At 50.1% G+C, this 18,524-nt stretch overlaps 1 protein-coding gene across 1 annotated transcript; it reads right to left on the bottom strand.

The window, feature by feature from the left end:
* Nucleotides 1-7,369: 7,369 nt before the first annotated feature.
* RDH14 (retinol dehydrogenase 14) lies at nt 7,370-15,529 on the bottom strand. The gene is made up of 2 exons (XM_020967453.2): nt 15,118-15,529; nt 7,370-9,033 (listed from the first exon to the last, which is right to left on the bottom strand). The coding sequence occupies exons 1-2, from the start codon at nt 15,502-15,504 to the stop codon at nt 8,416-8,418; spliced, it is 1,005 nt and encodes a 334-aa protein (XP_020823112.1). The 5' UTR covers nt 15,505-15,529; the 3' UTR covers nt 7,370-8,415.
* Nucleotides 15,530-18,524: the final 2,995 nt, after the last annotated feature.

Genomic DNA, 18,524 nt, shown 5'->3' with positions numbered 1-18,524 from the left:
ACTGATGTGGTTGGTCACTGCAGGTCACATGACAAACAGGACAGCACACACAGTGGCACCCCACCCACCAAGGTACAGGACCGGCTCAATAGTGACTGGAGGAAGGCACGGCCAAAGAACTTGGTGCATCTTTCCTTTATTTTACATCCTCTACATTTTTCTCCGGCCGCCCTAGGACTGTTGGTGAAATCCTTTACTCGACCATGTGTTGTGCAGACCTGGTTTAAGGTGTGAGAAGACTTGAAATTCAGTGAGGAGCAAGGTAATGGAGGACTTTGAATACCAGAGATCAAAGAAGATAACATATTCAGTAAATCAGGCCTTTATTAAATTCCCGTGCGAGCAGTACTCTGCCACACGCTCTGGACATTTGCAAAACAAAATCAAACAATCCCTGCCCTCATAGAGCTTCCATTCTTGGGGAGGAAGAGAGGGCATGAGGCCACATGTGCACAGACATAAATAAATACAAAATACATAAAATGCCACTTCTGAGTGGAGAGCCTAGGACCCACAGTGACAGTGAGAGAACAGAGGCTTCCTGAAAGCCCAATGGAAGGCTGAGGAAGAGAAGAGTCGGGACCTGGGAGAGGGTGGGAGCTGGAGAGGTGGTCCAGGAAGGAAACCTTGGCTTTGGGGAGCCTAGAGTCAAATTAGAGGGACTGGGGGAGCCTCTGAGCAGAGCCAAAGGCAAATAGATCATTTCACCCTTCATTGTAGCAGTGGCGAATTTGGTTTGGGAAAGGGGCAGAAAGAAAGGCAGCTCATTCCCCGGGCTCATGAAATGGTCGTTGGATGAATCCCTGAACATCAGCTCTGATGCAAGGGGCTGCAAGGAAGAACTCAAATGTAGGCAGGAACCTTTGCCTCCCCTTGCCCTCCCTCAGTGATTCTTCAGTTGTGTCCAATTCTTCGTGAATCCATTTCAAGTTTTCTTGGCAAAGTTACTGGAGTAGTTTGCCATTTCCTTCTCCAGCTCATTTGACAGATGAGGAAACTGAGGCAAACCGAGTGAAGTGACTTGCCTAGGGTCACACATATAGTGAGGGTCTGAGGCCAAATTTGAACTCAGGTCTTCCTGACTGCAGGCCAGGCACTCTGTGTACTATGGTGCCACCTGTCTGCCCTGACCCTCATTAACAAGGACAATACAGAACTGACCTTTAGAAATGATTGGCCACTTAGGAAACATGGCCAACAGCTAGCCTTCAGGAGGCCTGTGTGCCCATTCCTCCCAGAGCCCGACATCTGAGTCCTCAGCACAATGTCTGGCACACAGTAAGTGCTTAATAAATGCTCGCTTCCTGCCTTAGGAACCAGGAGCTGGGGTAGAGTTGTCAGAACCCTGGGTCTGAAGTCAGGAGACTTGGGTTTGATTCCTGGCCCTGTTAGTTAGAAGCTGTGTGACCTGGGACAGCTCACTGCACTGCTGGAGCCTCAGCTTTCCACTCCATAAAATGGGAATAACAAAATCTCACAAGGAGGTGGGGAGTCCTCGTTCTGCACACCAATGTTCCCGTGTCACACATGTTTTTGAAAAGTCCACTCTTTTCATACCTGTAACCTTATTTTCCATATGTGGGAGTCACAGATCTGGCAAGACTCTCCACCCCCCTATAGCTCCTGTGCTAACACCACATTGGGAGACATCCCAGCATAGCAGATACAGCTGAGTTCCCACGCCCCCTTAGACATGGAACAGCCATGTAATGAGAGGCAGCATTTATCCAGAGCTCACTACATACATGGCACTAAGCTGGGCAGTCCAGTGAATAGAGCACTGTGCCTGGCACCAGAAACTGCTGTCTGCCTCAGTTTCCCCATCTGTAAAATGGGGATAATAATAGTACCCACTTCCCAGGGTTGTTCTGAGGATCAAAGGAGATAATAATTGTACAGTGCCTGCAATCCTTAAGGTGCTATAGGGAATGCTAGCTATTATTAGAATCCTGGGCAGGAGGCAGTCTCTTTTTCTGCCAAACAGAGATGATGACCCGTGAAGTGCTTGCTTCCCAGAGGCTCTTGGGAGAGAATGTCTGGAAGCCCTGTATAAGCCTGAGTGTGCTGGAGAATTATTATTCTTTTGCATCCCTCTTGGTTGAGGTGTATGCATCTCTTTAAAAAGCCCGGATCAGTCTCCTCAAGGACGCTCCCAGTGCATCTCTGTTCCTGCTCGCTGCCCCTTTTGGATGGACCCCAGGTGGCCCGGCACAGGCTGGTGAGGAAGGCGTTGGAACATTCCGCCCTCTCTGCCCTTATCTCCTGCTGCTGCCTCCATCCTTTTTGCAAAGGCCCCCACGGCCCTTGTCAGCCAACCCTCTCCCCTTCTCCCTCCCCCCAGCCCATCATCTCCAGATCCCGTGGCTCTGATAGCCTTGTGGGAGCTCTTTCAAGTGCAGCCAAGCCAGCTGCATGACCCACACCCAGGCGAGAGTTCTCCCACCCGGGGTTACACGGATTCAAGCCCACGCTCCATCACCAAGGCAGCCAGATGGCCCTGGAAGAAAGCTGGCGACCCTCTCACTTTCATTTCAACAGCAGCAAACAATGTTCAATGTTTAAAATAAACTCTTCCAGATGAGCTAAAGATAAACTCTGAGGTGGGTGGACTGGGGCTCTCCAGGGCTGCCTCCGACTCTGAAGTGTTTGATTACATTAACACAAAACTCCTGGGCAGAATCGGCTTCTGTCAACAGAATGCTCCAGCCCAACACCTCTAACATGAAGCCACTTCTGTCCTTTCATGGATGGGCCACAGAAAGGGGTTCTGCTTTTTCACAAAACACTGAGGCTGCCCATTTCCCAGGGTTTCCCAATCTACCGGCAGCATGTCAGGGCACACATTCCATCTCAAATGACCATCACGCGTTTCCCCACACGCATGCATGTGTGAATGCACACACACGCAGAGATAATTATAAACTAATAACAGGGCATCCTGCTCTTCCATTGACCCAACGGCTTTAATTGCAGGGTGCATCTAAAAGAGCCACCATTTCCTCTTAAGTCTGCAAGTAGGGAGCTGCCGGTAACAATGTAGTGGAGTATACAGAGAACTCTGTGAGTCTCGAAGACCTAGGTGCCTAGAACACTTAGGATCAGAGAATTAAGCTTCTAAAGCTAGGACGGACCTTCGAAACCATTAAGTCCAATCCTCTCATTTTACAAGAGAGGAAACTGAGGTACAAGGAGTTGAAGTGACCTTTCCTAGGTGGAACAGCTGGTAAGTGCCTGAGGGAGGAGCTGAACCCAGGGCTTCCTCACTCGCAGGTGCCTCATTAGAGGCCTCGCTATAGGCATGTCACAGCTTTTAGCTTCTTATAAAATACCCTAGAGGGCTATTGTGGAAATCAAAGATGCACATGCTTTGTAAAGCCCCATGGAGACCTTACAATGCAGCCTCTTGTGCCGTCTGGAAGGCCTGGGTGCCAGTCCACCTATAACACACCCTGGCTGCCACCCCCGCAAGCCCCTTTCGCCTCTTCAGGCTGGAAGAAGGTACAGAGGTGCCTAGACCAGTGAAATCACAAGTCCGGTCCAAAAAATGCTATGTAAATGTCAGCTGCTACCACTGCAGCCGTTACTCCTGGGGATGGCTTGGATCTCTAGAGTGGCTGGGGACTCTGGCCACCAGCCAAAGCAACAATCCAATCTGGGTTCGAATCTCAGCTTTACTTCTTTGTACCTGGTGACCTTGGGCATGCCATTAAATCTTGCTAGGCCGGGGCAGCTAGGTGGTGCAGTGGATAGAGCACTAGCCCTGGATTCAGGAGGACCTGAGCTCAAATCTGGCCTCAGACACATAACACTTACTAGCTGTGTGACCCTGGGCAAGTCACTTAACCCCATTGCCTAGCCAAAAAAAAAAAAATCTTGCTAGGCCCTTCCAATACCAATAATAACACTGCTACCTCACATTCACACAGTACTTGCTATGTGCCAGGCTCTGTGCCAGATGCTTTACAAACATTAGTTCATTTGGTCCTCACAACAATACTGCGAAGTAGGTACTGTTAAGACTTCCATTTTACAGATGAGGAAACTGAGGCAAGCAGAAGTGAAGTAGCTCACCCTGGGTCACCCAGCTGAGTGCATAGCACAGGCATCTGAAGCTGGATCGGAAGTCAAGGCTTCCTGCCCCCAGGGACTGCCCCCTAGCTGCCGGCTGCATGCCTTAATATCAAACTTGAGACTGCGTGGCGGCAGGCACGTTCCCTAGCAGAGCCGGAGGCCCAAAACAGAATGCGTTTTCACGTTCAAGTCTTTAATGAAGACGACAATTCAACAGCCATTTAGGAAAGCTCGATCCTGGGGAGACGTGGGAGGACAGCCCAGGGATAGTGAGGATGTGAGAAGAGAACAGTGCTTCCAGGTAAAGGAGGCGACATTAGGTACCACAGAGGGAGACGGGGCCAGCGATGACTTTAAGGGGGGCAGACGTCTAGGTAGAGGAGGAAGTTGTGTTGGAGAATGGGGCTGATCACTTTCTCCCAGCCCAGAAATGCTGCTGCAGCCTCTGTGCTGCAGAGCCATCCGCAGCTCCCTTGCAGCTCACACTGCCTAGCCAAGAAGCTTCCACTCACTCTCGGAACCCCGCATGACAGAATTCGGGGGAGCGGACCATCGGCTATCAGGAGCTGCCTTCTCAGAGGAGGAATTTAGGGGCAAGGCGGGGGGGGGGGGAGTGGCCACGCCTAACCACGTGGGAAGGGTGGGGCAGAGGCAAACCCACTAGGCCTCCTTGTTATATGGAAATTTGGCTCATGGGCGGTGTCCCTACTCCGTTAGTGGCAGCACCACCTTGGGGAGAGAGAGAGCTGGACTTAGTTAAACAGGCTCGGGTTCAAAGCCTGCCTGTTGACGCTGACTAGGGAGCGAACACGGACCTCTCAGACGCTCAGGCACCTCCCCGAGCTCAACATCTTACATGGCCCGTGACGGGTGCTGCTGCAGGGCCTCTGAGGGGAGGAAAGCCAGGTCCTCAGCCTACAGACTTCTCTTTCTGTTAAGTGAAGGCTGTTACTACTGAGGACACATTTGACTGAGAGCCCTTTCAGTCACATGGAAATCGGTCCAGTCTTTCTTCCTGCTCAGATTAAACTGCTTCCTTTCATGTTACCTACAACTAACAGGAACCCCCTGTGGTAACATCTGAGGCTGTCTTGGGGGCAGCGTCCTAATGGGCGATTACGAACACGCTCCAATTTGACTGTTCCCGAGGACATTTGGAATCAATTAAATATTCAAATACAGGTTTTCAGATCTCGAGCCAGGCACAGCAGGTTTGAGGGATAAGGGGCTTTGGGGAGATAGCTGCTGTTCCTCACACCAAAACTCTATTTGGAGACAGGTTAAAAGCAAAACACAAACAAACCAAACCATGCTGTCCAGGCCTCCCGGATCTTCCAGCAAACAGCTTCCCTGACATTAGAAATGCTACAGGAAGAGGAAAGGGAGCTGAGCTTTGTCAGGGCTCACAGGAGAACCTCTGGGCATGAAGCTACTGGTGACTTTTTAAAAGATGTCACTGTTCCTAGGACTGAGGCTGTCCATCACTGATCCTCTCGCCATTGTACAGGCTCTGTTTGCAGGTAAATCCATTTATGGCCTGGAGTAGTGAGAAAGCCTGGCACTTCCTGAGCAGTCTGAGTGAAGGCGATTTAAGTCCATTTCTCTACTTTATGCTGCTCCCCCTTCTCCCAGGCCCCCAACACCTGCACAGACTGTATTACTGCACCAAGTACACTGAGAGAGCAACACCTTATTTATTGACAGCATCAAGGAATGACTGATTCCCCCATTAGTGAATTTTCCAGATACCTGAGGATTTCTGTGCCAAAACTTCAAAATCCAACATTTTTGTTGAAAATACTTCCAAGCATGTTATAAACTCCCCTACCTCTGATGTAGGAGATGCTAAACCTACCTAACCTCATCCTGATGTCTCGGGTGGGGAAATAATTATGATTGTAAGGCAGCTAAGAGGGCAAAGCGGCTAGAGCCCTAGACCCAGTCAGGAAGACCTGAGTTCAAGCCCAAGTTCAGATACAGACTAGTTGTGTTGCCCTGATTAAGTCATTTGACATCTGTCTACTTCAGTTTTTCAACTGTAAAATACAGATAAAAACAGCGCCTCTATTCCTGGGTTGTATCAAATGAGAGAATATTTGTAAACCCTAAAGCATTACATAAATGCTAGCTGTTATTATTATTATTAAATTGTCCTGCGATATTCTTAGGGTAGATTATATTATTTATGTCTGTTAGCTACTGTTTCTCATTGAGGTCAGTAGCCTCAGTGGCCATGAAACATTTGATTTGAACATTCTAAGGGGCATTAGAAATCTAGCCTGATCTTGTTTCACAGAGAAGCAAAGATGAAAGGTCTCGGCTGGTTTGTGGCACCATAAGGAAGTTTTGTACCAACTCCCGGGATCATTGTTCTACTGATTTTGGATCCAAAGTAAGCAAACTGGTTGGATGAAGGAGCCTATTTTCCCATGATTCTAAATCAAGGAAGTATGGGTCTGATGGTAGCCTCACCAAAAAAGTGCATGGGGTTTGTGAGTTTTTTCCCTAACCAAACATCTTCGATTATTTCTGCATTTTGGACTGTTCTGGACGGCTTCATAGAAGAAGGGCTCTACTGTCTCCATAGTGGTACATACCACCTGAATCAATGCTAGAAACAATATATCTGATGGCTACCCCATCATACAAATGGCATTGGGTTTGCACCCCTCTACTGCTGACAATCCAACTCTTTTATTACATTAGCTGGTCTCAGGTATTGTCAAGCAACTCAATCACCCAGTAAAAGACCCCTAAAAAAAAAAAAGAAAAGAAAAAGAAAAGTAAGACCCTGTAGGAAAGTGTAACTTCTCAATTCAGATACTTAGGAAAACAGTTCTCTTCGTCTCTCCAACCACCTTTAACTAGGGCTGATTGCAAATAGCAAAAGCCATTGCATTAATAATTTTCATCCCTTCTGTAAATGGCCTAAAGCCAAGCAATGGAAGGGAGAAAGAAGAAAGAGAATTCACAACTCTGAGCTGGCCAGGCAAGCTGCTCATCACACTGCAGCCATTACAAGGCCTCTTGTTTCATCAAACACTAGGGTGGGAAGGATGTCTTCCAAATGGCAGCTCAGTTGGCCTTAGTGTTTCCCAGATGAGTGCTTCATTTTTCATCATTACTAAATTAATAGCCCCCATTTTATAACACTGCCACAAAGAACATTTTTCCCCCACTCAAAAAGCTCAATTCTGGGGGGTGGGTGGGGGGAAGACCTGAATCCACTGAAAGTCATCATGTATCCAAATGCAGAAAAGATGGCATTCCTTGAAATAAAGAGCCCCTTTTAATGAAGTCGAGGTGTAGGACAGATTTATTAGCTCCGATTTTCCCATGTTACATTCTAGCTGATTTCCTGTCCATATTGCTAAGCAATGCAGACCCCTTTGTAGGATTAACTTTTTTTTCTAAAGAAGTCGGAGAGCACAGGATGCAGCCATACTGACCACACCTGCACGGCCACACCTGGGATGCTACAAATGTTACCAGTCCTGGATTACAAAGCACCGTGTCCAGGCCGGACAGAAAGCAGCTGTGATTTACGACCTGCTAGGATCCTTCGTGCTCAAACAGTCGAGGCTGAGAAAGACCTTACGAATGGACTTCAAAGCAGCAGCTGCTCTCACCCTCGAAGAGTGACAACGAGGGTAGGTGCACTGCAAGCTGGACTCTTTTCACCAAGTTCTTTGCACTTTTATGAGACGGCAGAATACTAAAAAACAAAACAAAATTTAAAAAAACAGTCATTTAAAAAATGAAGCAGGGGACTTTGATGCTGCTGGTCCTATGAAATGACCTGGGCTCTAAGTAAGAGCGAAGCAGCAGTGCAGGGAGGCAGAGAAAGCCCAAGCCTGGTGCCAAGGGCCCTCCAAGCCTCAGCTTCTTTCTCCAGGAGCGTGGGGATCAATGCTACTTGTCACCTACCAGGATGACATTTAGAAGCTGGGAGTCTGGCACTGGTGAGGGAGGTTTATCATGCAGAAAGAAGTCCACGACGCCAAGTTTGGTCAACAGTGTTTATTCTAACAATTCTGGGTCCCACCCCAGTGGGGCACTCCTGGGGCCCCTGGCAGTGCCATGACTGCCCAGTTCTTAGTTCACGCACATGCTCAGCTAAAAGCCTAACAAACAGCGGCTAGTCTATGAGCATTCAGACCAGGGGTTTTCTGTAGCCTCAAGCACCTGGCTGTGAATGCCAGCAGGGGAGCCTTTTAAGGCTCCAATGATTATTTTCACATAAGAGGCCCACGCAACTCATTTGTTTAGTGTCTCAGTGTTCCAGTCCTGACAGGCCTGTGCCTGAGGAAAGGCCTAGCCTGTACTGCCCCAGAGTCCCCACAGCTACTTCAACATGCCCACCATCACCTCACTGATATCCCAGAGCTTTCTCGCCACAGAATCATCCATGGCTTTGGGTAGCAGGTCCTCCTCTTTGCAATCTCCAAAGTACTTTCCCGACACGCCCTCTACTTCTGCTGAGGAAGCCAGGTAGACCGAGGTTTGGGCTCCTTCTACAGGGCTTTTGAAAAAAGCCCACGACACCAGATTGAAAAGTGGCTTGACCAGCAGGGGAATGTTTATATGCCTCCCCAGGTTGGTTCGGACAATGCCAGGATGAAGCACGTTCACGGTAACGTTTGTGCCTTCTAGGCGGCGGGCTAGTTCTCTGGTAAAGAGAATATTGGCCAACTTGCTCCGACTATAACAGAAACTTCTATTATAGTTTAGCTCACTATTCAAATCTTCAAAGTTGATTTCTCCATATTTGTAAAGTTTGGAAGAAACCACTACAATCCTGCTGGGGGCCGAGTCTTTAAGGCGGTCAAGAAGCAGGTTAGTAAGCAAGAAGTGGCCCAGATGATTCACCCCAAACTGCATCTCGAAGCCATCTTCTGTCTTCATGTATGGGCACTGGAAGACTCCAGCATTATTGATCAAGACATCCAGCCGGGGCTCCTCCTGGAAATGCAAAGAGAAGGGGTGGATGAGGTCTTGCGGCAGGTGGCCACACCGGCTTTATCCCAACCAACCCCAACCCAAAGGATGTCAAAGCAGCAGCTTCCCATCCGGATTTCAAACCAAGGTCTCCCTTTTCACCCAGAGAGACTCGCCACAGTCTTTAGCACTTTCTGCCCAATGGAGCCGTCCTGCCAACAGGGGGCCCAGAAAAACATGGCACATAGCCCAGGTGATCAGCCAGCACAGGCCTTAGCAACAGAATCCCAGACTTGAGACTTTGGGGCTTGTCCCCATCCATCTCACACCAACAGGCCCAGATTCTAAAAGGTCTCTTATAGTGTTCCCATGGCAACACAACGATGCTCAAGGACCTGGGATTCCATTAACGTGGGTCCTCCCTCCACTGAGATGGCTCACGATTCCTTCTAGAACATAGGAGATGCTTTGCGAACTGCTGGGGCTACTCCTAACCTCTCTGTGGTTGATGACTCGCCTCCCCTGGGTTTCTGCCTCCTCCCACCTGTCTGCTCTTCCTCAGCCAGAGCCTGGGTCCCCACCCCTGTCCCCTTTTTCCCTCAGGGTGTCTGGGGGACAGGGGCAGGGCTCTGTCCCTCCCCCAATCTCTTGCATTGCCATGGGTTGGATGGTCATCTCCAAGCAGATGCCTTCCTGACCTAAGGAGCCAGCTCCGCTGCTGTCATGGGATAAGCCCGAAGAGTTTCGAATCCCGAGTCCTCTCTGTCTTCTCAGAGGGCTCTCCTTGCCTTGTCCTGCTTCTCTAAGCCCACAGGTTTCTCAGTTCTATCCCTGTAACATTTCTCACTCATCACAGAGTCCAGCCCTCACTGCCTATGACTTGGACTCCGACCTGTGACCTCCCAATCCAGCTCCCTGCCTCAGGCCTGTTCTGCACCCAGAAGTCACTGTGCTCTTCAAAAGTCTGCAGTAGCTCCCTATTGTCCAGAATCACACAAAATCCACCCATCAGTCAAAGGGCATTTATAAAGCCCTGCAGTTAGTGCTGGGAATGTGGAAGCCCAGCAAAGCAGCTCCCGCCTGCCCTCAAGGAGATGAAGTTCTAGAGGGTATGGCAACATGTACTCATGTAAGTCATGAAAAAGATAGGAAGAAATACAAGCTAATGGCGGGGGAGGAGGTCAGGAGCAATTAACAGTAGGTGGGGGGGGCGGGGGGGCGGAGAAGGGATTGGGGGAGGGACCAGTAAAAACCTCTTGTAGGAGGCAGTGACGGAGCTCACTGTAAAAGCTTGGCCACTCACCCACTCTGCACTCCAGTCACACCACATGGTTGGCTTTTCCCTCTCCCACCTCCAGGGCTTTGCACAGCTGGTCTCCCAGCCCCTACGGAAGGGTTTGGTCCCGTAAGAGCCTAACACATCTGGCTGACTGACAGGAAGAAGCAGATGAAGTCCTACAGCCGACCACAGCTCGCTAACACTTCTTCCAGGACTTGCTGTGGCCCCAACAAGCTAAGATGTTCAGAGTCTGGGCAGAGAAAAGAGGAGTCTTGTTTTTTAAACAGTGGTTGGTTGGTTGTTGGGGGGTGAGGGTAGGGAGCCAATCCTGCAATTTTATTGGTCTAGGGAGCTCCCGGTAAGGATACTCCCTCTCCCAATATCCCTTAAGCTGCCTGGGGCACTGAGAAGTCAGAAAATCTGCCTGGAGTCCCAGAGCCCACATGCCAGAAGCAGGACAACTTCTGATCTCGCTGCTTTGAAGGACATTTCTCTATCCACCACACAGGGTGCTGCTGGGGACCTTTGCAAGGGGTCTGCGAGGTCAAAATTATTCTCATAAAAATACTGGGATATTTTAATTTATAATACAGCAATTATAGATAGATATAACCAATATAAGGGGGCAGCTAGGTGGTGCAATGGTCAGGGCACCAGGCCTGGCATCAGGAAGACTCATCTACCTGAATTCAAATCTGGTCTTGGACACTTACTGTGTGACTCTGCACAAGTCACATTTAACTGCTTGCCTCAGTTTCCTCATCTGTAAAATGAGCTGGAGAAGACCATGGCAACCCACTCCAGTATCTCTGCAAGGAAAATCCTACATGGGGTCATGGAGAGTTGGACATGACTGAGAAGCGGCTGAATGACAACATGCTCAATATAAACAAAAGCTCTTGGGTCTGAGGACTGCCATACTACATGGTGCTGCCTCTCAGTGAGGGGGCAGGGAGGTTCCCAGAGAGGTGCAGGGGATCTCTACACAGGGAAATCTGCACATCCAGGAGGTGGGTGTCAAAGCCACTGGCTCATCCCAGTTATTCCCTCCAAAGTGCACGAGCTTCCGCTGCGGGCAGAGGGCTGCAATCAGGGAGATCTCAATGCTTCCAGGAGTTCCCTTACCAAGAGTTCCCTACACAATGACCACCCAGGTCTGGTTTAAAAACATGAGGTCATTCCCTTCCCGTGGCTGGACACCAGATCACCTTTGGGGTGGGGGGCAGGGAAGACTGGGTGTCTTAGTGAACTGCAAGCTCAGTGTCACTATGGTGCGGTCCAGCAGAGGTCATCGTGATCCTAGACTGCCCTGAAAGGCCCGGCATCCGAGCAGAAGATGGCCAGGTGTCACTGCACTGCTCTGAGCACACATGCAGGGCAGGTGCAGTTCTAGGAACTTCATCATAAGCAGGTCATTAAGATGCTATAGAAAGCCCTGCGACCAGCCAATCTGCGTGATGAAGGAACTAGGGGTGCTGTGAAGAAAACCCTCCGAGCGGATCTTCTGGAGGGCGAAGCTCCCTGGGAAAGGCTTCAAAGGAGTGAGGGTCACACTTGTCCTGAGATGGCTCCACAGAGCCCAGCTCCGAGCAGCGGGCTTCACACGAGGAAAGCCTTAGGAACAAACTCTCCCAGAGTAGAAAGAAGCATCTGGGAAGACTCTGGGCTCCCCTCACTGGGGATCAGCGGTCTTCCACCACTGTGCCATGCTGCGCCACATGACAAATACCACCCCTACTTAACAGGTGGCAATGTCAGCCACGTCCTGGAATCCCTGGGTCTTGTTTTCCTTCCAATATTCATAAAGACATTGGAATTTGGAGTAGGAAAGGAGCACTTTTATACTCACCTTCTGGAAGCTTTTCCCAAAGGCATCATTTTTTTAATTGAAAATTCTTCAGTTTCCAAAAATCTGTTTTTTCTTCCTTTCCCTCTCCATTGTAGGAGGAGGACGAGGGAAGAAAAACACCCCCCTGTAACAAATACGTAGCCTATCGCTGCTCCGAGCACTCTGCATTGATCTGGGTGCGTTCAGGGTTAGTTTTCCAGGGTAGCTGTTCTGGAAGAGGTTGCTCTCTTGCTCCTGCTCACTTCACCGAGTCTCCCCAGGCTTCTCTGGAGCCGTCCCTGTGTCACGACTTGCAGCCTGGCAGTTCCTACGCCATTCCAATAGATGAGTGCTTCCCGACCCCACCCCCAATGTCCAGCTCTTTGCAACTACACAAAGGCCACTCTAAACACTTCTGGGCATAGGGACCCGTTGCCCTTGCTTGATCTGTCTGGGTCTAAGCCTGGCAGGGACAGTGCAGCAGTTAAGGTGCTGGACTTGCAGTCAGGAAGACCTGAGTTCAAATCTTGCCTGAAATACTTACTAGCTCTGTGATCTGGAGTGAGTCACTTCCCTCCTCCTGGCCTGTTTGTCTATTACAGGGATCAAACGGAATAACATGTACAAAGTGCCCTGCCAACCCCAACACGACACACAAGTTAATTATTAATACTGTTACCGCACGGCTGTGTCAAAGGGCATGAACAGTTCTGGAACTTTATGAGCACTCTTCCAAACTGCTTTCCAGAACAGTGGGGCCCACACCCGTGGCATAAGCAAATGGTCCTGATTTCTCACAACTCCTTCATCATTGGCCATTTTCTTTTTTGTTAAATTTACTTGTCTGAGGGGTAGGAGCAGGAACCACAGAGTTGCTTTAATTTGCATTTCCCTAATTGTCAATGATTTGGAGCATTTTTTTTTCAAATGGCTATCGATAGTTTAGATTTCTCCCTTAAAAATGACACTACCTGCGCTTTTCCTTTGTCCATTTATCAGTTGTGGAATGGCTCTTAGTTTACATATCTTGGAAAAGAGACTTTATCAGAGAAAATTGCTGCAAGTCCTTTCTCCCAGTTACCTGACTGGTGGATTGGCTTTGTTTACATACAAATGTTCACACTTCCTGTCATCAAAACGGTTGATTTTGTCTTCTGTGCATCCTGGCACCCAGTAGGCACTTCAGTGCTTGCTGACTTGACTCTCTGCCCCTTGGTTGGTATGATAGATCTAAAAGGAAACGTCTTCCTTGCTCCTCTGACTTGTTCCGAGGCCCCTCCTCTCCCCCCCTCTCCCCGGGCCTCCTGATCCCGTGGTTCCTGCAGGGTCTTGGCCCAGCAGCCAGGATCTCTGGCTCCTGCAGGCTGTGCACCTTCCTCATTTCTCACTCAGGACCAAACCGTCCTGAGGATCATGGCTTTGGTGTCTATTATCACATACTGGGATATGGAGCTGCCAGCCCTCCTCCTGTCTACATTTTCCCCCTCGTGATTTCCCTCGAGATTCTTGACCTTTTCTTTTGCCAGACAAACCTTGTTCTTATTTTGTTGAGATGTTCCACAGTCTGCCTGGTGTGGCACAGAGCATGTGCATCAGTTTAGGTTCGTGGTGAGCTAGGGCAGTTCAGTCTTCAATCTTCTGAAGACTTTTGGGACACCCAGGACGACTGGGCCCAGCCATGAGCAATGAGGAGGTTTCTGTTCAGGACTCCATCTTAGTGTTCTCGGGGCAGATTCCCAGGCTGATGATGCCTCCTGCTGTCATTTTCTACGGTGTTATTCTTTCCATCTCTCCTGTTGGGTTTCCTTGGTCACAGAGACTAGTACCCCTGCTTTTTAAATTTTTTTATAGAATAAGTTCTGCTCCTGCCCTTTATTTTATCTTTGTGTGTATCTCTGGTTTTTACTGTGTTTCCTGAAAGCAAGACACTGTTGAAGTCAAATGTTTAATCTGCGGCCCTGTCTGCTTTGGTCAGTTATGGTGTCCCACGTGCCTGATGCTCTGCATCGAAAAACAGGATTCGGAGAAGAGAAGGGGTCCCGACGCCCCCCCCCCACACCGATGCTGGACTCACATGGCCCAGGACAGTCTGGACGTGCCAGGGCCAAGGTTCTAGGTGTTCTACCGGGCTTTTGAAAAGTCTCCCCTGACTGGGGCCTGGCGGGGGCAGCGATGGGGGGGCAACCCTCATCCTCCTCCTCCCCCTCATGGGAGGGGGGTGCTTCCGGTCGACCTTTCTTTGCAAACATGACCTCACACGATCCTAACACCAACCCCACTTTACAGAAAAGGAAACTGAGCCCGAGTGACCTGCCCACGGGGACATGCCCAGGTCCGGGGCTGCATCTGTCCACTGGGCCCAGAACCTCCACACTTTCAGCCCTGGGCAGCACCATCGCCTCCCTCCCACCCCACCCCGTCTCCCTGCCCCAGTCTCCCCATCTAGGACCAAGCCCACGAGCGGCCCGCGAAGCTCCCGGAGCTCCGCCAGGTGCCCCCTTCCTGCCCTTTGTCTCCTGCTTCTGCGCCTTTGCACTCCTGGGCTCCCAACACAACTTCCCCTCTCCCCAAACCCCAGGTAGACTGCCTGGCTTTCCTTCAGGCTACACCTTCCCTGACCCGCCCCCCTGCCTGGGCATTCCCCCCAAAGCAGACGAACTAACCCCTTGTTGGCAACCCAGGCGGTGGGCACTGGGGAGGGGATGGAGATGAGAGGGGCATGAGCAGTAGGCCTGACCCCTCACCTGCAGGTCGCCCCCACTCCTCCACGTGAGGCTGCAGCCCTGGCCCCACTGCGCATGCCCCTTTCCACCTCCAACCCCCCTCACTGCGCATGCTCCTCCACCAGCAAAGCCACCCCACCAGAGGGCAACGCCGGCCCCACTGCGCATGCCCCAATTCACCTGCAAGCACCCCCCCCCTCACTGCGCATGCTCCTCCCACCAGCAAGCCGCCCCGACCCAGGCTGTCGCCTCGGCCCCACGGCGCAGGTCCCGCTCACCTGCAGCACCTCTTGACAGAAGGCGCGCACGGAGCGCAGCGAGGCCAGGTCCAGTTCCTTGACGATCAGCTCCCCGGCGGGCTCGCCTTCGGCTGCGGGCAGCGCCTGGGCCCGGGCCCGCTCCAGCTCCTGCTCCCGGCGGAGCTCAGCAGCGGCCTGCTCGGCGCGCCCGCGGTCGCGGCAGGCGAGGATGACGCGGGCCTCCCGACGCAGCAGCTCGGCCGCCGTGGCCCGGCCGAGGCCGCTGTTGGCGCCCGTCACGATGACCGTCTTGCCGCGCATGAGGCCGGCCGCGGCCCGACCCGCGGGCCTCACGTAGCGGCGCACTGCCAACCACAGCCCCCCGCCCAGGGCCGCTGCCAGCAGAGCCGAGCACAGCCCTACCATAGCTCGGGCGCCGGTCGCGCATGCGCGGGCCTCTGGCGCGGTGGATTCTGGGACTCGTAGTGCAGACCACGTGGGGGGAGGAGCTCCAGGGTTGTCAGTTTCCCGGAGTACAGCTGGGTTCTCGGCTGTTGGCGCTCCCACCCGTCACTGCTTCCTTACACTCGAATAGTGTGGACCTTAAAGTCCACCAAAAAACCCCACCCAGATTCCGCCCTGACCCCCTCCCCCAATAATTTATTGTTCGTCTATGACTTTCCACATTTTTATTTGTGAAATTGTTTCAAATGCTGACCTTTGCATGTATCCCCACTAAAATTCCTCCTATTCAAACACACTCATTCTCCCCCATTGAGTTTTGTTTTCTTTGGAATGGAATTCTGCCATCAGACATCCGAGCTAATCCTCCAAACTTAATCCAACCTCTGACTCTAACCCTAAAATGTGGAACAATGTAGGCCTTCGATACTCCTCAACAGGTCATCCTTCCAAGCCGTTAATGATGTAACCCTAAATGTGACTTTGTAGCTCTTCATTCAAATAATTCCAAATCCACCCAGAAGCTACCACTTAGCCTCCACTTCTCCATCTTTGTTTGTCCTCCTTGTGACCTGCATTCCCTCCTCCTGGAAGGAATGCACTGGCCTCATTTTCTTATTTTCCCTAACTTTATAGTTGTCTAGGTGGCAGCTAGATGGCACAAAGCATAGAGTTCAAGAGTCTGGAAGACCTGAGTTCAAATCTAGCCTTAGACACTAGTTGTGTGACTCAGGGCAAGTCACTTAACTTCTCTCTGCCTGTTTCCTCAACTGTAAAGTGTGGATAATAATACCTAGCCCGAAGGTTGTGAGGATCAAATGATCAAATCTGTAAGGTGCTTAGCACAGTACATGGCATCCAGTAAGTGGTTGATAAATGCCTTTCTTTCCTTCCTTCCTTCCTTCCTTCCTTCCTTCCTTCCTTCCTTCCTTCCTTCCTTCCTTCCTTCCTTCCTTCCTTCCTTCCTTCCTTCCTTCCTTCCTTCCTCCCTCCCTATTCCTTCCTCCCTCCCTCTCCACATCTCTATAGCAGCCTGTTTTTATATGGTCCTTGAACTGAGAATGGTTTTTACATTTTAAATAGAATAAAACTTCATTAAAAGATGCAAAAAAGTTTCTTAACTCATGGGTACCTGGTAATCTGCTATAATTTATAGATTGTACTATTAGGTGGCACAGTGCATAGAGTGCCTGGCCTAGAGTCAGGAAGACCTGAGTTCAAATCTGGCCTCACACACTCAGCTGTGTGACCTTAGGCAAGTTACTTAACCTTGTCGTCCTCACTTTCCTCATCTGTAAAATGAGCTGGAAAAGAAAAGGGCAAACCTGCCAAGAAAACCCCAGAGGAGTCTCAAAGAGTCAGACATGACTGAACAACAGCTCCGTACTATTCCATTTGGTGTTCTCGTTATTTCACATAGGTTCAGTTATCTCTATGCAAATGATTCCCAGACTCATACATCCAACCCTAGCCCTTTCCTGAGGTACCATCACTCATGACCAGGTTGCCTCTTGGACATCTTGAATCAGATGGCCTACAGATGTCTCAGACTGAACAAATGCAAAACAGAACTCATTATCTTTTCCCCTCAAACCCTCTCACCTTCCCAGCCTCCCTATTCCTTTTGAGGGCATCATCGCCTTCCCAGTTACCCAGGCCTACCACCTTGGCGTTTTCCTCAAATCCTCATTTTCCTTCACCCAGCATATCCCCTGCATGACCAAATCTTGTCAAGTTTTACAATATGTCTCCTTTATGTTCCCCTCTCTCCATTTTATAACCCTGGGTCATGCCTTCTAACTGGTCTCCCTCACCTGAAGTCTCCTCCCTCCATTCATCCTTCACTCCATTGCCAAAGTGATTCTCCTGAAGCCTAGGCCTCACCATGACCCACCTGCTCAGAGAGCCCCAGTGACCCAGCCCTAATTTTGCTTGGCACCTTCCTAACCTGACCCCTTCCTTTCTAGTCTTCTCAGACTTTAACCCCTCAATGTACTTGGGCACTGTGGCCTCCTGGTAGGTCGTTGAACCCAGTGCTCAATCTCTCCACTCTGGGCTTTTGCATTGGCTATCCCATGTCAAGAATAATCTGCTCTTCCCTTTCCCCTCTTGTCTTCTTTGGCTACTTGCCTAACTCAGTGCAGATCCCACCTTCCCTTGGAAGCCTTTCCCCATCTCACCTGATGTCCCAGATTGTCTTCCACTTACCCTGTAGATACCTTAGATGTACATAGTCATTTGCACGTTGTCCCCTCCATTTGACAAGCTCCTTAAGGGCAAGGACTCTAGATATGCTTGTATTAGGACATCTACCTGAAAGGTGCCGGGGACAGTTTCTCGATGAACAAATATTTATGGAGCAACTACCATGTCCATGGCACTGTGCCACATGTAAATGGTACCGTGGAAAAGAGAATGCTAAATATACTTTACAAAAATACATACCATTTTGTACTGTGCATATCCTTTCCAGGCTAAATTGGAGATTTTTGAAGTTAAAATAAAAACATGCATTTCAGTATCTTTTGTGGAAATCCTTGGAGTTTTAAGCCCTCTGTTTATACTCAGAACAGATGTAGTCTCAGTAGTATCAGGCCAAACGTCCTTATAGTAGAAGCTTGTGGAGAAGTTTCTGAATCCTTCTGGAAATTGAACATGCGCGGGGAGGAATGTGAGGTAATGATCCCATAGCCGTGCAGAGATCAGAGGGTGAATGCTGAGGATGGCTCTCATTCTGTGATGTTCTTCACTTTCTAGCGTGCTGAATGATGAAGCATTTCTTGACTCACTCATCCTCAGATGGAGCAGGCGAGTATCCATCTGGCTAAACAAAAACCTACAGAATGTCCATTGATGAGAGGAAAATGGGACCAGCTAAAAGTACTAACTGGCAGAACCTGAGAATGCAGAAGGCAATCCTGCAAAACACACCCAACGATACTAATAACAGCAAGTAAGACAAAAAGAAAACAGCAGCTGATCAA

The sequence above is a fragment of the Phascolarctos cinereus genome, unplaced genomic scaffold (genome assembly GCF_003287225.1).
Source record: "Phascolarctos cinereus isolate Bilbo 61053 unplaced genomic scaffold, phaCin_HiC Scaffold_2;HRSCAF=192, whole genome shotgun sequence".
Taxonomy (NCBI): domain Eukaryota; kingdom Metazoa; phylum Chordata; class Mammalia; order Diprotodontia; family Phascolarctidae; genus Phascolarctos; species Phascolarctos cinereus.
This window is presented reverse-complemented; position numbering and strand designations above follow the sequence as displayed.

Bases quoted from the DNA above. Each gene is read 5' to 3' on its own strand.
- RDH14 (XM_020967453.2), bottom strand. From the start codon at position 15,504: ATGGTAGGGCTGTGCTCGGCTCTGCTGGCAGCGGCCCTGGGCGGGGGG. The intron at 9,034-15,117 runs GTGAGCGGGACC...TTGCATTTCCAG, and splicing joins TCTGTCAAGAGGTGCTGCAG to GAGGAGCCCCGGCTGGATGT.